The following is a 19,445-nucleotide window of genomic DNA, read 5'->3' on the forward strand; positions in this document are numbered from 1 at the left end:
TATTTAGTACTTACAGAGACGCAGCTGTATGCTAAAATATGACTCTCATTCTGAAAATTAGTTGCATAACTGCTTGATTACTTTGAATTAATTTATCAAAGCGAACAGTTACAAGAAGCGTATTTCTACATACCTCAAACGCCCGCAACTGATCGATTTGATTTTGACGTTTGGTGCTCCTCCGCCTCCGCTCCGCCTCCTCACCTCAACAACTCAGTCTCCGTTTCGTGTTGCAAGATTCCTTTACTTGGAAAAATATGTGTGTGCAGTGAATTATTTTCGGAATGTGCGTTTAAGTTTATTTATTTTGGATTTTAGATACATATGTGGTGCTTTATAAGTGATCAATCCCGAGTTCATTTATGTGGTCTTCCCTTGTTAAACCTGTTCGACGCTAAATGCTTCCTTCTCGATTCGAACTTCCTGCTTGATTCGTTCAAATGTTCCTTACTGAATACACATGAGGGGTTAAACCAGCGTCACAAACGCTGAGCTTGCACCATGGACCCGGATACTACGGACTGGCTGCGAGAGACTTTGCGGAGTGTACAATTGGAACAGTTTTATTTACCAATAAGGGATCAACTTCAGGTAAACATTACATTTTTGTCATTTTTCTTTTACGAATTTATTCCACTTAAGTCAAGTAACGAGAATATTATTTATATTATATAATTTTTTATACCAGTTAATGGATTAATATCTCAGCACTTATTTTTTGCAAATGCTAATAAATAATACAACATTTTGGCATTTTGCCATATATTTTAAGTGTGTAAAGTTGTTTAAGTTTCTATAAGGCATTATAAAACAAAATACCAGTTACCTAAAAGTGAAGTCATGGTTTAATGGTGTTATAGGCTGAGTTTATTGCAAAACATGCAGTGACCTTTTGCAATACCATTAATGCATAGCAGTCAAGGTTGAGAGACAATGTTTACCTCAATTGTTATGACAAAAGCACTGAATAGTACTACTGTACAGAAAGGACACTTCCTACTAAACTGAAGATTGACAGCGATTCAGGGACAAATCATGCTATCCCTTTCTAATGTATGGCATTATCCCATTCGGCAATTAGGGCTGTCAAAATTTTAGTCATTATCCTATCTGTGGTTATGCACGCAAAAGGATGTCAAGTGGTGCCAACAATAAATGCTCGGAGCAATGCTAAGGCTGAGCCGAATGGAGCTGAGTTTGCCCGAAGTGTGTCTCAATCAAATTTCTTCTAATGTTTTGTTCTAGATAACAAGGTTGGCTCACTTTGATTATGTACATGAGGATGATTTGGAACAAATTGGCATAGCTAAGCCCGCAGTGCGCAGGCTGTTAGAAGAAGTAAGAAAAAGGAAGCAGAAATTATGGATTCAGAAGTTTTGGACCAAAATATTTGGGACCACTTCAAATTCAGTAGCTAAGGAAAAAGCTGGTTTAGCACCTGTAATACCCACAGCAGCTGTTGGAAGATCAACATGTATTATATTAGAACAAGATATTACGTAAGTTAATTTTATTACCTAGTTACCATTCTTAACCCTCAAACCTTGTTTAAAACATCTTACAAACATATTTTTGCTCTATCATTATTTAAAATAAAAATTTGCTGCCCACAATTTGTGGGCACAAAGATAATGATGATGGATAAAAACTATTGAATGTCCTTCCCCGGATCTCAAACTATCTCCATACCAAATTTGATCTAAATTAGTAAATAGCGTTAGACTATCTCCATACCAAATTTTATCTAAATTAGTAAATTGCGTCAGACCATCTCCATACCAAATTTTATTTTAATTTGTAAATTGCGTCAGCGGTTTAAGTATGAAGAGATGACAGCCAGATAGACAGAATTACTTTTGCATTTATTATTAATAGGCATTTCTTATTTACCCCCCAAAAAAGGGGGAGGCCTATGTTCAGCAGTGGACGTCTTATGGCTGAGATGATGATGATGATTTATTATTTCAATGGTGTTACATTAAAGTATTAATCAGTAGGTGTTGTGGAGCAAATTATCAAAATACTTAACAATTTTGTCTTTCAGGCTCCAGAATGAATTAGGAAGTGGTTCATTTGGTGTAGTTAGAAAAGGAGAATGGCGAATGCCGGACTCCGGAAAAACTGTGGCAGTGGCCGTCAAAGTTTTAAGAAATGATGTATTTTCCCAAACTGGCGTGTATGATGACTTCAGACGCGAAGTTGAAGCTATGCATCAGATGAATCATAACAATCTAATTAAACTGCATGGTGTGGTGTTCCATCCATTGATGATGGTGTGCGAGTTGGCCCCCATGGGTGCTTTACTGGACTACATAAGAGCCCAAAACGGGAGAGTCTCACTGAAGTTTATATCAAAATGGTCAGAGCAAGTGGCAGGAGGCATGGCGTATTTAGAAAAAAGTCGATTTCTACATAGAGACTTGGCATGTAGAAATATCCTGCTAAGCAGATTAGATCTGGTAAGTGTGCAAACTGTACTAGATAAGATTTTTTTACTAACTGAGGTGCTTTGGGGTAGCTTTGAAAGGGTAATTTAGAATATTTCTAACTAGAAGCACATTAATTATAGTTATTTTTTATTGTAACTTACAACACAAATTTGAGACGCAAATACACATTAGACAAATATTTTAGACAGAATACCACCCTAAGACATGCAAATAAATAAGTCGTATAAGCCAAAGGATGTTCGTTAGAAACATGTAGGTATTGATTCGCCTTGGCAAATACAAATCACAGAACAATGACCTTCAAATTGTCACCCAAATGGACAATGGAGGGTCGCCACCCTAAATGGGATTATGTAAATTAATTTTATCTGACCGCTCACACTTCGCTCGGATTAATACATTCATTGTTGATCGTGTTCATTTACATATCAATACAAACCTACATATGTTCCAAGACACTTGGAATCTACTTATTGTGTAATTGTTTACCTGAGCTGAGTCTTAGCATATACATACATTCCCGCTAATTCATAAAACTGTTTAATTGTTTACCTGAGCTGAGTCTCGGCATATACATACATTCCCGCTAATTCATAAAACTGTTTAATTGTTTACCTGAGCTGAGTCTCGGCATATACATACATTCCCGCTAATTCATAAAACTGTTTAATTGTTTACCTGAGCTGAGTCTCAGCATATACATACATTCCCGCTAATTCATAAAAGTTTACGTTACGGGCCTGATTTAGTTGAATTATGTTTCCTTTATCCGTTTCTTACAAATACATACCTAAGTCAAAATGACAGATAAAGACAAGCGATTATTAAACGAAATTGGGGTTTGTAGCGCGTTTATGATAAGGGGGTATGTAATGTACCTATGGACATGTCTTCTCCAATGTGTGGTTCGAACTTTTTTAAATGTTCCTCAATTTTAGGTAAAAATCGGCGACTTCGGTCTAATGCGAGCACTATCCGACGCCGACGAGTTCTACGTGATGAGCGAACGGCGGAAGGTCCCATTCCCGTGGTGTGCACCCGAATCTTTACGGCATAAACAGTTCTCGCACGCCTCCGATGTATGGATGTTTGCTGTGGCCTTATGGGAAATGTATTCCTTTGGAGAGGAGCCATGGATTGGTAAGTTTATCTGTAAAGTATTTTTCATGTCACTCTTGAACTTAAATGTTCCTTAGCACTTGTACCTTCATTTATCGTCGTATGCTCCAATATAAGTCAAATCAAAAGATGCTCAAGAATCGTTATGTTGATATTATGGAAGCCGAATTCGACTAGTTCAGAGAGTTCAGACAACCGAGCAAAGGTTCAAATTTAAGTTACAAGATTTACAGGAGTGGATATATGCATACAAATATACACTGAGTGAAGCTACGTTAATGAATCTATTAAAATGTTCTGATGATGATGATATTTTATAAAGCGGATATTATTGGAAGTTGCATATGTGTACTCTACTGGCAAATAGTAAACGTATTACGATAGATATATGTGACACTAATTTGAAATTGTTATATTTTTGTACACTGTCTAATGTAAATCGCTTGTATTTGGTAAATATTTCACCACGAGAACTAGCATTTTTACGATCAGCTCCATATCTCTGCTTAGTAATCAAAAGTAGGTTATTTTAATAGCTTATGGGCTCAGACGCTTCCACTGTCGATTTACTATTTATTTCTTAAACTGAAGTTTAGAAACTTCCTGGAAAGACATTCCTTAGTCTTAATTACTTTAACTAACGAATTTGTCGTCATGGGTTGGGCATGGAAAGGTTAGGGGGACGCAAATATGCTGTTTTAATTAGTTGTGGGAAAAACCATGGTGGGGAGTAACAATTTAATTACCTGGAGTAGGCAACTATTTCTAAGATAACGTTTTTTATACAAGCCAAAATGGTCGATATATTTTGTTATCGTGAGTGAAGGAAGGCCTATTGAAATAGTAAATTGATACGCCATGCGTAATAGGGAAAAACCTTACGATAAAATGTAGAATAACAAGCCCATGTGTTCATCGATGATGAAAGCTTAAATAAATAAAGGCGCAAGGGAGGCACTCCTTGCAACAAAGATACGTGAATACCTATGTATGATAGGCCTTATAATGGTGGTAAAATATAAAAGTCGACTTCACTACAGGCCCAAGGGCATAAACACCATTTTTAGGGCACATTTAAGACAACTGCATCACACTCGGAATTTTGATTTTATGCTTACCCCCTTTATAAACTTGATGATTTGGAATTTGACACAGACTTCGCCGAATATTTGAGTTCAAGAGAATTAATATGAACTGAAATAAATGTCATATACTAAGAAAAAGTGACCAAGGCCTCCAGTGCCCCAGGCTGGAATCGAACCAGCGTCCTCTGCTATCGCGGCAGGTGCCTAAGCCACTCGGCTACCGGGCCACAGCGGCATAGGTCGAAATTTACCAAACAAATTAAAATATTTTCTGAAAAATAATTTAATTTGTTCGAATACTTCTAATAGTAATTAATATGAAGTCTCGATAAGTCTTATCGAAAAAGTATGACAAATGTCCAGTGTGAAACTCAGAGATTAGAGCCTGGTTGTAGGTCAGTCACTAAGACAGGCTAATTAAAATGCCATTCAGCTGTAATTTAGAACATGGTTGAATTCGACCTGGATTCTAGGTACAGTGCAGTATTAGTATACCTTCCGAAGCAACACCTTCAAAGAGTATATCTGTTACGTATATTTACAAAATGTCTCGCCCCGTGTCTAAACGTGAGTTGAAAAGTAAATTTGTCGAAAGAAACGGCTGTATTATTACTATTATATGTAAAGCAAAATCGTCTTTAAAAATCTTTGAATAAGAGCTAGTATCACTTGCATTTTTTTTAGATTTAAACGGATCGGAAATACTGCGACGGATTATAAGAGACGGGCAACGCCTGGCGGCGCTGAGTTGAGTTGAGGAGTTAACTTGTCTTAAGAAAAGGCTACATTATTACTATTATATAATGCAAAGCAAAATCGCCTTTATAATCTTTCAATACGATTTAGTATCACTTGCATTTTTTTTAGATTTAAACGGATCGGAAATACTGCGACGGATAATGAGAGACGGGCAACGCCTGGCGGCACCAGCAGCTTGCCCACCAGACGTCTACATGCTCATGATGCAATGTTGGGACCTGGAGCCCAAGAAGAGGCCTACCTTCGAAGGCATCCTGCGGTACATCCAGGGGAATAGGCTTGAGACCGCCATAGCTGCGCTAAGGTAAGGATAAAGATGTTCAAATAGTTGCAACGAACTTTTAATAATTAAATTCGTTTTAGTTCCGAACTAACGACATTACCTGTCTTAGCGACAATTTTTGTTGCTCGGCAATATTCAAATGTATAGTTATGATTACACGAGTGTTTGTTTGATAGAGGATCGATTTGGAAAGAAATTTGTACCACGTATAATTCGCAAAAGGCCAACCCGTGCCCGTATGCTCATAATTCGGACACCTTTTACTTTCTATATATTGAAAAATTAAGAATAATTCACAATTTAATTTTATTATGACACGGAAACGCAAAACTCGCGCTTGTAGTTGTGCACAGTTGCGAATCGTCAATAACACCAGAAATTAAATTGTTGATATCCGATTAAATTAGTTACTTCTTGAGTTGTTGGTAGAAGTCGGTCATCTCTGGGAAACTTGCAATTACATTTTTACCGTATAAGCCTTATACATCATTCTTGTAAGGATCTAAAATGTTGACCAACTGAGATGATAAATGTACTGCCACGCGTCCACTGCACATAGAAGTACAGTTTTCGATAATGCGTTGCAAGACCTTGGTATATGTTTCCAATCGAAATATTAATTTATGTTATAATAATTCCTATTGTATTTGTGCACGCTAATCCCGCCTCAACAAAATGAAAACGAACCCAATTTACGATATCTTGTTTTCTTTTGGCTACGATACTACCTTGGCCACAGAATAAATAATAGTACTAGACAAACTGTACAGAAGACTCGCCCTAACAAAACGCGTCTGTTACGATCAGGACAGATATGACCGCTAGGTGGCGACAGCGCCACGCGCGGCTTATGTCTAGCCACCGAAATTGGTGTGGAACGGGTGTACTTTTAGCTACCTGTAGCAAAGCGACGAAATCGCGGAGTGAGACGCCTGCCTTGGCCTAATTTGAGCAAGATGTAATAAATCCACGTCTAAATGGAAGGTGACCTGATGACATTGCTCTGCCTTTAGCGCGCGCTTCCGATTTAGCGCATCAGTCCAGTAAATAGGTGCGCCATTGAGCCAGTTAACTGACCATTCATACACTTCCTAAGTAGGTTAAAACTTTAAACGAGTAACGTATTTGTACTCTAAGAACAAATATTACTTATACAGTATGTGTCCGACCATGGGCTTTAATTCCAGGGCTTGATTTTACTCGCTAAACTGAGCTACTTTTACTATGGCACCAACCCTAAAATCGGGGAATTTTTTTTGGCTTTTCCATAGAAAACGTCGACATCTGATCAGACAAAATGTATGAAGACGTAAAATTTTTTTTCGGGATTTCGGGGTTGGTGCCATAATAAAAGTAGCTCAGTTTAGCGAGTAGAATCGAGCCCTGGATTTAAAGCCTGATGGTCAGTAACACCCTGTATAATAATTTGTGATATTTCAAGTAGACATACTATTTAAATTATGAACCGAAATAAATGTCATTTACGAAGGTAAAAAATACTAAGGCCCCCAGTGTCCAAGGGTGGAATCGAGCCAGCGCCCTACGATTGCGCGACGGATGCCTCAACCGCTCGGCCAGTCGCTGGTCTGTTTTCCTTCGTATATGGCATTTATTCCGGTTTGTAACGTATTTGTAATTATAGGGCCTACCGCGAAAACGAAAATCGAACTTTCTTTATCAGTGGCGGCGCGTCAAACATATCCATAGGCCAGCCGGGGCTAATTTGGCTTACATATTTCCTTTACAACTCTGCCCAAACGTCCAAAAACAGGCAAGCCGGTGGGAATCGGCTTTTATGGAAGCGCCGCCCCTGTTCTTTATCTGCCTCTCTATCGCTCTCCTCATTTCGTACGATAGAGAGGCAGATAACCAATGATTTTATTGCATGCTATTCCGACATAGTACGTCATTCATCCAATTTATTATAGGTGTAACTACTATGGATCACACAAACAAACCTTATTAGAACTACATAAGGTCTATTTTGTACTTTACTTGAATTGTGGTTGCAGTTATCACAAAAAAGACCAGATGACGGTGGAGGCCGGGGACACGATCGTGCTAATAGATAGGCGACCGGAACTACACTGGTGGAAGGGACAGAATCAGAGGACTATGGATGTGGGATTGTTCCCTAGGTAAGACCATAAGGTGTTATATAAGTACCATATTGTAGACCTGGCTGGCCTAGTGGGTAGTGACCTTGCCTATGAAGCCGATGGTCCCGGGTTCAAGTCCTAGTAACGGCATTTATTTGTGTGATGAGCACATACATTTGTTCCTGAGTCATGGGATTAATGTCCTATACCGGGTGTGGCCTGTAATATGAGCAAAAAATTAAACTGTAGGCTAGGCTGTACTCCTCATACAGACCAACATTTGTTCAGCAACTTTTAAAAATAACTTGTGGTTTTTTTTTTTTAATTATGAATGGCCACAGACTAGCCGAGGCGTAGACGTGGCCTACGATGGAGCGAGCTCGCCCAGAAGGTGCCTGTTCACTCTTGATTTGAAGGTTGCCGGGTTATAAGAACACGGAAATATAGACGCCGGCAAGGAATTCCATACCTTGTTGGTTTGATTTTTAATACACTTTAAAGTTTATTCTAAGACGCAATGTACTTCATAATTTTTAAAAGTTGTTGATCAAAAGTGTCACCGTTTAAGGAGTACAATCTATGTTTTAATTATTTGCTCGTGTTGCAGGCCACACCCGGTATATAGACCTATTTTTTTTAACAGTAAACATCGTTGACTGCTGTCAAATGGTAAAGAAAAATTACAATCGGTTCCAAAAGAGGCTGGCATTGCTCTTCGTCTTATCTTTCGCGTCTCAGATTAACGTATTTGAATATTAAATTTAATATAGGTACCTAAATAAATTTGTTCATAAAAGTATTGTGTCCATAAAAGCCAGTAAAAAAATCGAGATAAGGTAAATTACAAGAATATTAACAAGGTTAAAAGAGCCTCCTTATTTATTTCCATGAGGTTGTTGTGTTTGATCCAGTAAGGAAAATTAATTCACATATTTGTTTTACAGTACGATCTTGAAACCAATTAAAAGCAAAATAGTACGCGGGGCTACCTTCAAGAAAACATCGACGTCAAATAAAGGTGAGTAATTTACAAAAAATATTTGGCATTCCATACAGTTGTTTACCCTGCGTTGCGTACAGTCGCCATTAAATATATCGGAGCGGCCAAGGTGTTCACAAAATCTGAACACGCGCTCTAACGCCTTGACAATAGAGGCGTGTTCAGATATTTTTGAGCACCTTGGCCGCTCCGATATGTCTGATGGCGACTGTACAAACGTCAACTTTTTCCAGTTTATTGGCATAGTTTTTCTTTGGGCAGGCATTCACAAAGTGACTCCAAAAACTGACAGTTATCAACTTATAACGCAGAAAAAGATCCCACTAGTAGATGAAAAAATTGCGTTTTGTACAAGACTAGCATAATGCTGCAGTTCAAGTGTTGCAAAGTGAATCGGCTTAATTTCGGTCCGTTTATTCCCTTTTAAGTTCTCTTTAAATTATACTTGGTGTCAATTATATATTTAATTGTTAAAAAAAGATAATATACTTCTGTAACAAGTTTGCATTCAATATCCGACCGACCTGACCTACCTTGACGACCGGTCTGGCATAGTGGGTAGTGATCCTCTGCCAGTGAAGCCGATGGTCCTGGGTTCGAATCCTAGTAAGGGCTTTTATTTGTGTGATGACATAGATATTTGTTCCTGAGTCATGGTTGTTTTCTATGTATTTAAGTATTTATATATTATATATAGGTATCGTTGTCTGAGTACCCACAACACAAGCCTTCTTAAGCTTACTGTGGGACTTAGTCAATCTGTGTAAGAATGTCCTATAATATTTATTTATTTATTATTTATTTAATATCCGTTAGGGTTTCCCTGATAGAATATCAATACAATACTCATTATGGGTATTGTATTGCGATTGTCAGCCGCTCAACAACTATGAATAGGTAATATTCATTGAATAGAAAATGTAGTGTTGTCGCTCACATAACTTCGACTCATAATATCCTACCAGATTGACAGTCGCAGGAAATAGGTTTTTTACTCATTAGTGTTCTAATACATACAAGATCTGGTTCTAAGATGCTTGCCATATCAAGCAAGCTTTCACGCGAGTGATATCTTGGATTCACAGACTCACTGTCCGCCATATGTCTTCCTTATCATTCCGTTTTGAGGTCTAAATGTATACAAGACAAGATCGCTTTTATGTTGTCACGTTTTAGATACGATCTTTATCAAATAAGCCGGTATGCTTAAGTTGTGCCACACTTATTAATATGACGCGCGCATTTTTATGCAGCGCATATGGTAATGTTGGAGGACATTGTCTCACATACGTAATACTTGGCCCAACGTTTCTCATACGTAATAATAGGACATTATTCTACATACGTGAGTACAGAACCAATTTAATTCCTAGGCCATCGTCGAACCATTTTAAATTGAAAAACACGAGTATAGGTACTATAGGTGTACCATTTCTGTACGTGGGCCATACTGAAAGTTTCTGGATTCTGATATATGAGAATCCTTATTTTTTCTAAGCGGACAGTCCAGGAATCTCTAACCCAGGGTTGACCGATGAAACTGCTAACCCAGTGTCAAATTGTACTGGTAACCATGGTAACTCCAGGTTTAGCCAGATAACCCCAGGTTAGTGAATGGTGCAAGTGGCCCTTCTTCTTCTACCTAGCGTTATCCCGGCCTTTGCCAGGCCCTTATGGGACTAAAATTAGTTTAATAGAAAGCTTTGATAAACTTGGAAACCAGTCTGTTTAACTAATTATAATTAGCTACTTCTTTCAAACAGCTTCATCTAACGGTAGATGTATACCTAAGATTACTTTTAGATTTTATTTATAAAACCACTTTGACATGGTTGTGCGGTGCTTAGGCGCACCATTCAACTAACACGGGTTAACCAGTTAATTCTGGAGTTACCATGGTTACCAGTACAATTTGACACAAGGTTGACGGTTTAACCGCTTAACCCCGGGTTAGTGGTATGGTGCAAAAGGGCCTTAGAGTTCCAACTGTTTGACTGTAAGTAATCGTAACAATGTTCGCAGTGTTTGGCCAACGCATACATTTCACTTTCGTTAATGAAAGTAAATTTTAATTAGTTACGGTAGCAGATCAATTATAATAACTTTTGTAACAGTCGAGTTTTTGTCGTTCATTCTGCTTGGAGGGTTTTTATGGTTCCGTAGTCTGACGAAAAAACTTATCATTTCCGGCAGTTTGTTTCTTGGAAACTTCTTTGAATAATTAAGTTAACTCGCTTTCACACTTCTATATTTGAAAATACTAAAATGTTTTAACTTTAAAATTGATGGACAAAAACTTCTGCCGAGAGTCCTGAGTTATATATTCTAATTTTTTTTATGCGAAATGTGAAGGTATAATAATTATTAATTACGAATGTAGTGAACCATGTAACGTATAAGACGTTGGAATATTTTTTATAGTCGTATTGAAGGTTTTCTAATTATTAGCGTAGAACTTTAATGAGGGAATTTCGTGTTCCTACTATCTCATGTGAAGTCAATCAAGTACATTGTTCTCTGTGCATAGTTTAATGTACACGTCGTTTCTTGTTAGATTGTTAGTAGGAAATTAATTAGATGACATCAACTGTTTGCTGCAAGATGATGGATAGATGTATGTGTAAAAAATACGGATGCCTGTGCCCGCGATTTGGTCTGGGTAGAATTAATACTTCCATATCCTACGTTTATAGTAAAAAAAGGAATCTATTTCAAGAACAAAAACAATGCACTTTCTAACAAAAAAAAAAGTAGAAAAGACTAAAAAACGTATTTTTGAATTTTTTATAATTACTAACTATTTTAAAGCGTAGCAGGTATCTGCCTGCCTATTCTGCTTTCGTCACCCATTTTACATTGAAAGCCACCGACGATTGTGACGAATGTAGAATGAGTGACGAAAGCAGAATAGGACTAATTTAAGAACGACGAAAAACGAATGGGACGACCCAAGACGATACCGGGAATCTGTTAATGTAATTTGAACTTTCTGTGATAATCAAAGTAATTCAAGTGATAATTTTTTGAGGTTCGATCCTTTTCGTTAAACTACGTCCCATATGCCATGTTTGTGGTACCTCATCATCATCATCATCATCATTTCAGCCTATATACGTCCCACTGCTGAGCACAGGCCTCCTCTCATGCGCGAGAGGGCTTGGGCTATAGTCCCCACGCTAGCCCACTGCGGATTGGGGACTTCACATACACCTTTGAATTTCTTCGCAGATGTATGCAGGTTTCCTCACGATGTTTTCCTTCACCGAAAAGCTAGTGTAGTGTGTAGTGTAGTAGTGTGGTACCTATCTAATTGAATTGTCAAACATCAACTTTTCGCAATATTTGCATTAGCACTAAATTTGTCTTTGACTTTATTCGTTCTGCGTCCAATACAATACAACCAAAGAATCTTTGGTATTATGAATTCCATCACATGGCTTTACAAATGTGCAATAGGTAGCGTTGTTATTGTTATATTATACCTATTAGCTATTGCCGCTTATATGACGCAGTTAGCGCTGCAAATCGCTAATCTATGACTAAGTGGGGATTTTATCACGCTGTGACTAGTGTGACTATTACGTTAACGCCTTTTCCATGCACAAATCTGTCGCCTAATAGAGTTAGTATGTAAATTTAAGAATCATCCAAAGAGTACTTTACCTTTTTCAGAGTTTATTGCGCTGGTTATTCTCGGAGCAGAGGTTTATCTTTACGAACCGAGGGCGTTCATTAACATTCATGAGTGAATTGTAATTCTGCCTAGGGTGACCCAGTATGGGTATTTTTATATAAAAAAATCCCAATTCTCAAATATGGGAGAGGTCTGAAATTCAAAATGTATAGGTACGCATAAACTCATAAAGTAGACTTTGTTAATGTCCTTTTACATATTTGCTTAAAAGGAAAATTATTCAATTTAATATACCTATACATAAATTGCGGTCAACTCAATTATGGTGGTTTGTAACCGCAAAACACTGTTTTCCATACACGGAATTGTCGGACTAGACATTATGTAAAATGTAGGTATTTATATAAGAATTTGATACATGCTTTTATCGCTGACTGTACTTTTCTTTCAACCGGCAACTAATACTCATCGATATTAGAATTAAAAAAAAATCCAAACACAATTAGGTCGTGTTGTTTTATCTCAGTGTTTCTATGGCTACCTCCTGTGTTCATCATCAGATCAGTTCGACGGTGCCATAATATTGCAGGTGTATGCCTAGTTTGGGGCTCAAACTGAGCTCAACCGAATAATGGGAAATGGGTCTAATTAAGACCCGAACATACATAAACATTTGAAGTGAAATAGCAACTTGTAAGAAATATCAATTTCTCTTGCAGCTCAAAGCGCAACATCGCCAGTCGCATCAGACGACTCTGCGGTGGTACTACGAAACAAGCGACTAACAATCGAATCTACACAACCACCGAGCACACGCGCAGCTAAAGCCGGTAGCAAACAGTTCCACTACAACAAGCTAATCAATGATCGCACGCTAGCGCTGAAGAAGTTGGAGCGGGGGGCGTATTCGAAAAGCTTGTCACAAGGTAAGATGGTCGCATATAAAAATTAAACTGTGGTACTACGAAACAAGCGACGAACGATCGTATTAACCCAACCACCGAGCATACGAGCAGCGAACGCCGGCAGCAAACAGTTCCACTACAACAAGCTGATCAACGATCGCACGCTAGCGCTGAAGAAGTTGGAGCGAGGGGCACATTCGAAGAGCTTGTCACAAGGTAAGATGCGACCGCATGTAAATATTAAACTGTGGTACTACGAAACAAGCGACGATCAATCGAATCTACACAACCACCAAGCACACGCGCAGCTAAAGCCGGCAGCAAACAGTTCCACTACAACAAGCTGATCAACGATCGCACGCTAGCGCTGAAGAAGTTGGAGCGAGGGGCGCATTCGAAGAGCTTGTCACAAGGTAAGATGGTCGCATATATAACGATTAAACTGTGGTACTACGAAACAAGCGACGATCAATCGAATCTACACAACCACCAAGCACACGCGCAGCTAAAGCCGGCAGCAAACAGTTCCACTACAACAAGCTGATCAACGATCGCACGCTAGCGCTGAAGAAGTTGGAGCGAGGGGCGCATTCGAAGAGCTTGTCACAAGGTAAGATGGTCGCATATATAACGATTAAACTGTGGTACTACGAAACAAGCGACGAACGATCGAATCCACACAACCACCGAGCACGCGGGCAGCGAACGCCGGCAGCAAACAGTGCCACTACAACAAGCTGATCAATGATTGCACGCTAGCGCTGAAGAAGTTGGAGCGAGGGGCGCATTAGAAGAGCTTGTCACAAGGTAAGATGGTCGCATATAACGACTAAGCTGTGGTACTACGAAACAAGCGACGAACAATCGAATTCACACAACCACCGAGCACGCAGGCAGCGAACGCCGGCAGCAAACAGTTCCACTACAACAAACTGATCAATGATCTAGCGCGTGATCATAGCGCTGAAGAAGTTAAAGGGAGGGGCGCATTTAAAGAACTTGTCACAAAATATGGTGACTATGTTCTATAGATGATCGATGCATTTTAGGGAACGCCAGGATCAAACTTTTCAACTACAAATCAACAAATCTAATCAAGTATTCGGAGATTCGTCTCAAGGTACGTTTATTTTAGACGAATAATATTATATAATGTAACACGCGTGAGCAACGACGGAAGCAATCAGTTCAACTACAGCTTATTATGACAATCGTTGGCTTGCTAGAAAGCCAAAATGTGGCGCGCAGACGCATTCTAAGAAATTGGGCTTGTATTGTGAAGTATCCCCAAATAAAAGATTTAAAATCTACGTATATGACATATTTTGGTCCATTTTTTTAATTATAAGCTTCATTTCGTCAGGTGACAAGCACAAGTCACTAATTACTAAAAAAAAAATTAAACAAAAATCAACCTTCTTTTAGTACTAATATGGTTCACTATGGCTATGAACTTGTGGTAATTAGTGAGTTTTGCTTGTCACCTGACGATTTGAATACTTTAAACTTGGACATTTCTAGCCGGTTTTTTTTTTCAAATCCTTCCAAATGTACTTGTTTATTATTTGCAGTAAGAACAGACCTCCTGATCGACTTGGACATGCCGCCAGCGACTCGGAAGAGCGTGCCCGCCGACAAGGCCTCGAACAATGTCTCTTTATTGGACGAGCCTATTGACGTGCCTGAAGCCAGTAAGTTTGAAACTGATGATTCACGATTAGCATAAAAGAAGAAGAAAGATTAGCAAAAAATAGCAGTGTTAACGCTTTCACTGCTAGCGGTCGCTAGGCGGGTTCTCTGTTCGTAGGCGCTTTTTGCTACATAGCGGAAAATACGTATTATCGGCTATGGTCGAAGCACATTGCACTGCTCGCGCTAGCAGTGAATGTGTTAAGTAAAAAAAACATTAGTTATTATGAAGACATTAGGGATAGAAAACAATAAAAAAATACAATTTAGTCAATAACCTCCCTCTCGTTTCCGGAGCAAAGGTTCCCATGATGCATGTGTATTTCCAAGTTGGATAATTAGGCAACCTAAGGACTAGTAAAAATGTTTCGGAATGGGTGTACCTATAAGAAACAAACATACCCCCATTATGAACCTTTAAGTTGTCTGTGTAAGTGTCTTTAGATATTAAATTATTAATAAAAATCATCGTTTTCTTCCAGATCGATTAGCAGACTGGGGTGAGCCAAGCACAGACAGTTTACCGAGCTACTCGCAATCCCCCCGATCCCAGAGCGCGAATCTCTACGGAGCCAAATCTCTAGATAACCTGTTTATGTCTCAATCACTAAGTGAACCGGACCCTTTCGACACATCCCAGTGCTGGACCGTCACACCACCGACGCAAACACGACCGAACTATAGTTTACAAGGTGAATGCAGTAGTCTACACACTCAGGAATCTCATAAATACTCGAATAGTTATACACCATCCACTAGTTCTACCGTAGAAAATATTTATAACAACGCACCCGCCTATCAAAGTAGCTCTAGTTTAGTTCCTAATACCGGCAGCGCGACGCTTCCAAATAATTCTAGTTATAACCGATATGGAGCTGTCCCCAATAATTCTAACTATGGAACGGTTCCAAACTCTAGTGCCAACTATGGTATGCTTCCTAACAATACTGCTATGCCTAATGGGCTACAATCGTATAGTTCAAACGTAGCTCCCTACGGATTACCACCAAATAATACATATTCAAACACGTTAGAAGAGAATGCTTCATCAACCAAGACTGTTGCCGAGGCTCTAAGAGACATATCTCTGGACGATAAAATCTCTGAATCCCTCAATCTCAGATCCAAAAATACTAATAGCGAAAACATTTACGCAAATCACAATGTGAATGATGGTCCGTCCACGTCAGCCGCGCCTGCCGCGAGCCGCGACGCGTTCGGCATGCCGATCTACGGGAACTTCGACGCCAATCCCGCACAACAACAGTTTATTTTAGAAACAGAAGAATTCTATTCAAAACGATCAAGTAACTACGATAAGAACATCTTTGTACCTGAAAACGAGAAAGAAAATGAGAAACTGCAAAACTTCAGCGAATCTGATAGTAACAAGAAATATTTCGAGTCGAAATACGATTATTCATTGTATTCGGGTAGCAGTTTCAGTAGCGCTTCGACGTCGCGCGGTAATTACAACTATGCCGTGCCGAATGAAGCTTCCAGTAACATCTACTCAGAGATCGGTGATACGGAGAGCGTGTATGGAGCGAGGGGTGATTATAGCAATGCGCGATTGTATGACGTGGTGTATGAAACTGCTCCGCCGCGACCGCACCGCCCGGCCCCGCCATGCCCTTACCAGCCTAAATAGACTGTTGGCATCTTTAGATAGTCTCATAAAAAGCAAGTAAATTGGAATGTTAATTATTACGATTAACTTTTTGCCGAAGATTCACTGTATATAAAGGTTGAATGATTTACTTCTCGAGCGTGCCATTAAGTTCGAGTAAAAATAACTTGCCTAAAATTGGCACGTACATAGTTATTTTGTCAAAGTAACTTTGGTTCTCGGTTAATGTATTCCATCTTTCTTTAGCATGCGAATACGACCATTATACTCGTAGTTACGATATCATAAACTAAAACAATATTACGAAAATTAACTTCTGCCATTATTTAAATGTACAGTCGCCACCAAAAAACACCACGTATACATCACATTTGGTCAAAGTTGGTCCACACATTGAAGGAGAAATGTTTCATATATCGTGGTAAAGATTATTCCGTAAAGATAAAAAGGGCCCATAGACTGCGCTGGCCGCTTAACATTAGGTGGGCCCCATGCTTGTTGGCCACTGTTGTGATATATAAAAAAACAAGGGGTTGGACTCTAGGAGTGCCGGCAGAACTGAAAACTCAATGACATTGTGACAGTTTTTCGATCAGGTCACGTGTCCGTCTTACGTCTACGGATCTTACGGTCACGTGACCTGTCGCGACTAATATTTTTTCCCCATCACAAAAAGTGCACATCGCCGCTAAAGAAGTTTTCACTTCAAAAAAATGTTGCTCATCTATTCACTTGGAATTGAAATGATCTTCCATTATATTGCGGATATCCCAATGCGATTTGCATCAATAAGTTTGCCAGTTATTTTTTTAATACTATGTAATGTTGACTTAATTATCCAGGGGCCCACTGATTAACAGTCCGCCCGACGGAATCGGCCTGTCAGTTAGAACAAAAAGTTGACAGTTCCGAACAACTGACATGCAGATACTATCCGGCGGACTGTTAATCAGTGGGCCCCTTATAGTTACCGACTGTTTATATGTTATTGTCTTCTAGAAAAAACACGATCGAAATGAGTAAATTGCGTATTCATTCTACGCGAGTACATTACTATTCAATGACCACATATGAATAATTACATAATTTGAAGACTTGTGCTCTCAAAACAATGCATAATAAATATTTGAACAATGTGGCCATGTGATTGACCTAGTGACGCATGATGTGTCATTACTCTGATAATGTCAATGGAGTATGCTTACTATATCTTCGGATGACAAGCTAAAGTCACTAACTAACATCATTGAAATTATTGGACAATGAACCGTGTTACAAGTGTAATAAAGTGCATTGTTACTTTAATTGTTTGATAGTACTTGGTGAGTTTTGCATGTCACCCGACGATATGTGCTAAAGGAGCCACCTACGCAGAGCATTGCCTAATATTGCCTATTTATTTTATTGATGTGAATGGATGGATTTTGATTTTATATCTTCGCATCTATCTGACTAATGTATGCAGCTGTGTTTTATGATATTGTTCGGTTTTAAATGTATATCTTCTCCATTGTATTTAAGTTTTACTCGAACATCACACGGTGCCTCACTACCATGTACCTGTTAGATTAGTTGCTGTATAAAGTTAAGACGTGTTTCCCATACAACTTTGTGTTATTTATTGAAATTGTTTGTATGATTTGTTGTGTTGACTATGATTTTTAAGATTGCGTCATTCTCAGTGAAAAATATATTGCGATTAGCGTTTGCATTGCAGTGTCACATTTTCACCTACCTGATCAATAGCCAGCTACAGTAACATAAGGCCCCTTTTCACTAAGAACGACACAATCTTTTAATATTTGACACCTAGAGGCTGCATAATTGGTTGTACTTAATAAATGCAGCTAATTTATACATGTGTCTTTATATTATAGTACTAGTATTAACCTTCATTTGAGATACGATGCTTTGATATTAGTTGTAATACTTCTATGGTGCGTTTTCCCATTTTTTTTAAATCATTTATGTTACATCACAAGTAGGTAGCTAATTGTATTAATGTAAGAGTAGTTATCTGAATATTAAACTCAGGATTCTTTGTAAATACAAAATTTTACCCAAAGATATATTGGACACAAATAGGTTGTTTAAAGCTCGAAATATTAAAGTGATGACCGAAAGAAGCAAAGGAGTAAATAAAATAAAGAAAAAGTTAGAGAACTTCTATTCGGGCAAAGTCGGAGGCAGAAGCTACAAATAATATACATATATACTGTATATTAACTTTTAGTTGCATAAAAAAAGTCATATATAAGTCAAATCATGTGACTTATTGTGTTGTTTCACACTTAAAATGTGATCTTTTTTTATTTTGTTGCTCAGGGGACCTAACTAAGAGCAAGACGACAAATCGACAATAGTTGACATAAAAAGTCAATCGAAACTTAAATTATGTACCTATGTCAATAGTCGAGCTCACTTTCATTTCGTTTGGCGTTTGTCGATGTACGATTATCATCTTGACTGCCGAGCCTTTGGGGGCAGGGGCGTATTTACCCTCGGGCCATCCAGGCCAATGGCCCGGAGCGCCAACCCATTGCAACCCTTGGCGGATTGCATTTTGTTTTTCTTCCTTGACTTCTGGGGCGGCAAAAACGTATTGGCCCGGGGCGCCAAATTTCAAAATGCGCCCCTGCTTGGGGGCTTCCCCAGACTGCATCTTATACTCATTAGACTGCATCTTATGGGTCCAGTACAGCCAAATTTTAAAGGCCGAGCCACACCGGCTTGCGTGTGCGTGACGTCCGCGTGTGCTAAAATGTTGAAGCCGCACACGCACACGTCACGCA

At 38.8% G+C, this 19,445-nt stretch overlaps 1 protein-coding gene across 1 annotated transcript; it reads left to right on the plus strand.

Annotated features, from left to right (window-relative positions):
* Positions 1 to 193: 193 nt before the first annotated feature.
* On the plus strand, positions 194 to 17,920 carry LOC134665283 (activated Cdc42 kinase Ack). Its single transcript, XM_063522183.1, has 10 exons — positions 194 to 591; positions 1,246 to 1,499; positions 2,045 to 2,459; positions 3,389 to 3,590; positions 5,522 to 5,717; positions 7,709 to 7,834; positions 8,740 to 8,813; positions 13,149 to 13,355; positions 14,906 to 15,025; positions 15,506 to 17,920. Exons 1-10 carry the CDS (start codon positions 502 to 504, stop codon positions 16,672 to 16,674), a joined length of 2,853 nt encoding a protein of 950 aa, XP_063378253.1. The 5' UTR covers positions 194 to 501; the 3' UTR covers positions 16,675 to 17,920.
* The last annotated feature ends 1,525 nt before the right edge of the window (positions 17,921 to 19,445 follow it).

Source organism: Cydia fagiglandana, chromosome 6 (genome assembly GCF_963556715.1).
Source record: "Cydia fagiglandana chromosome 6, ilCydFagi1.1, whole genome shotgun sequence".
In the NCBI taxonomy this organism is placed as follows: Eukaryota; Metazoa; Arthropoda; class Insecta; order Lepidoptera; family Tortricidae; genus Cydia; species Cydia fagiglandana.

Bases quoted from the DNA above. Each gene is read 5' to 3' on its own strand.
- LOC134665283 (XM_063522183.1), top strand. From the start codon at position 502: ATGGACCCGGATACTACGGACTGGCTGCGAGAGACTTTGCGGAGTGTA. The intron at 5,718-7,708 runs GTAAGGATAAAG...TTGTGGTTGCAG, and splicing joins ACCGCCATAGCTGCGCTAAG to TTATCACAAAAAAGACCAGA. The intron at 15,026-15,505 runs GTAAGTTTGAAA...GTTTTCTTCCAG, and splicing joins TATTGACGTGCCTGAAGCCA to ATCGATTAGCAGACTGGGGT.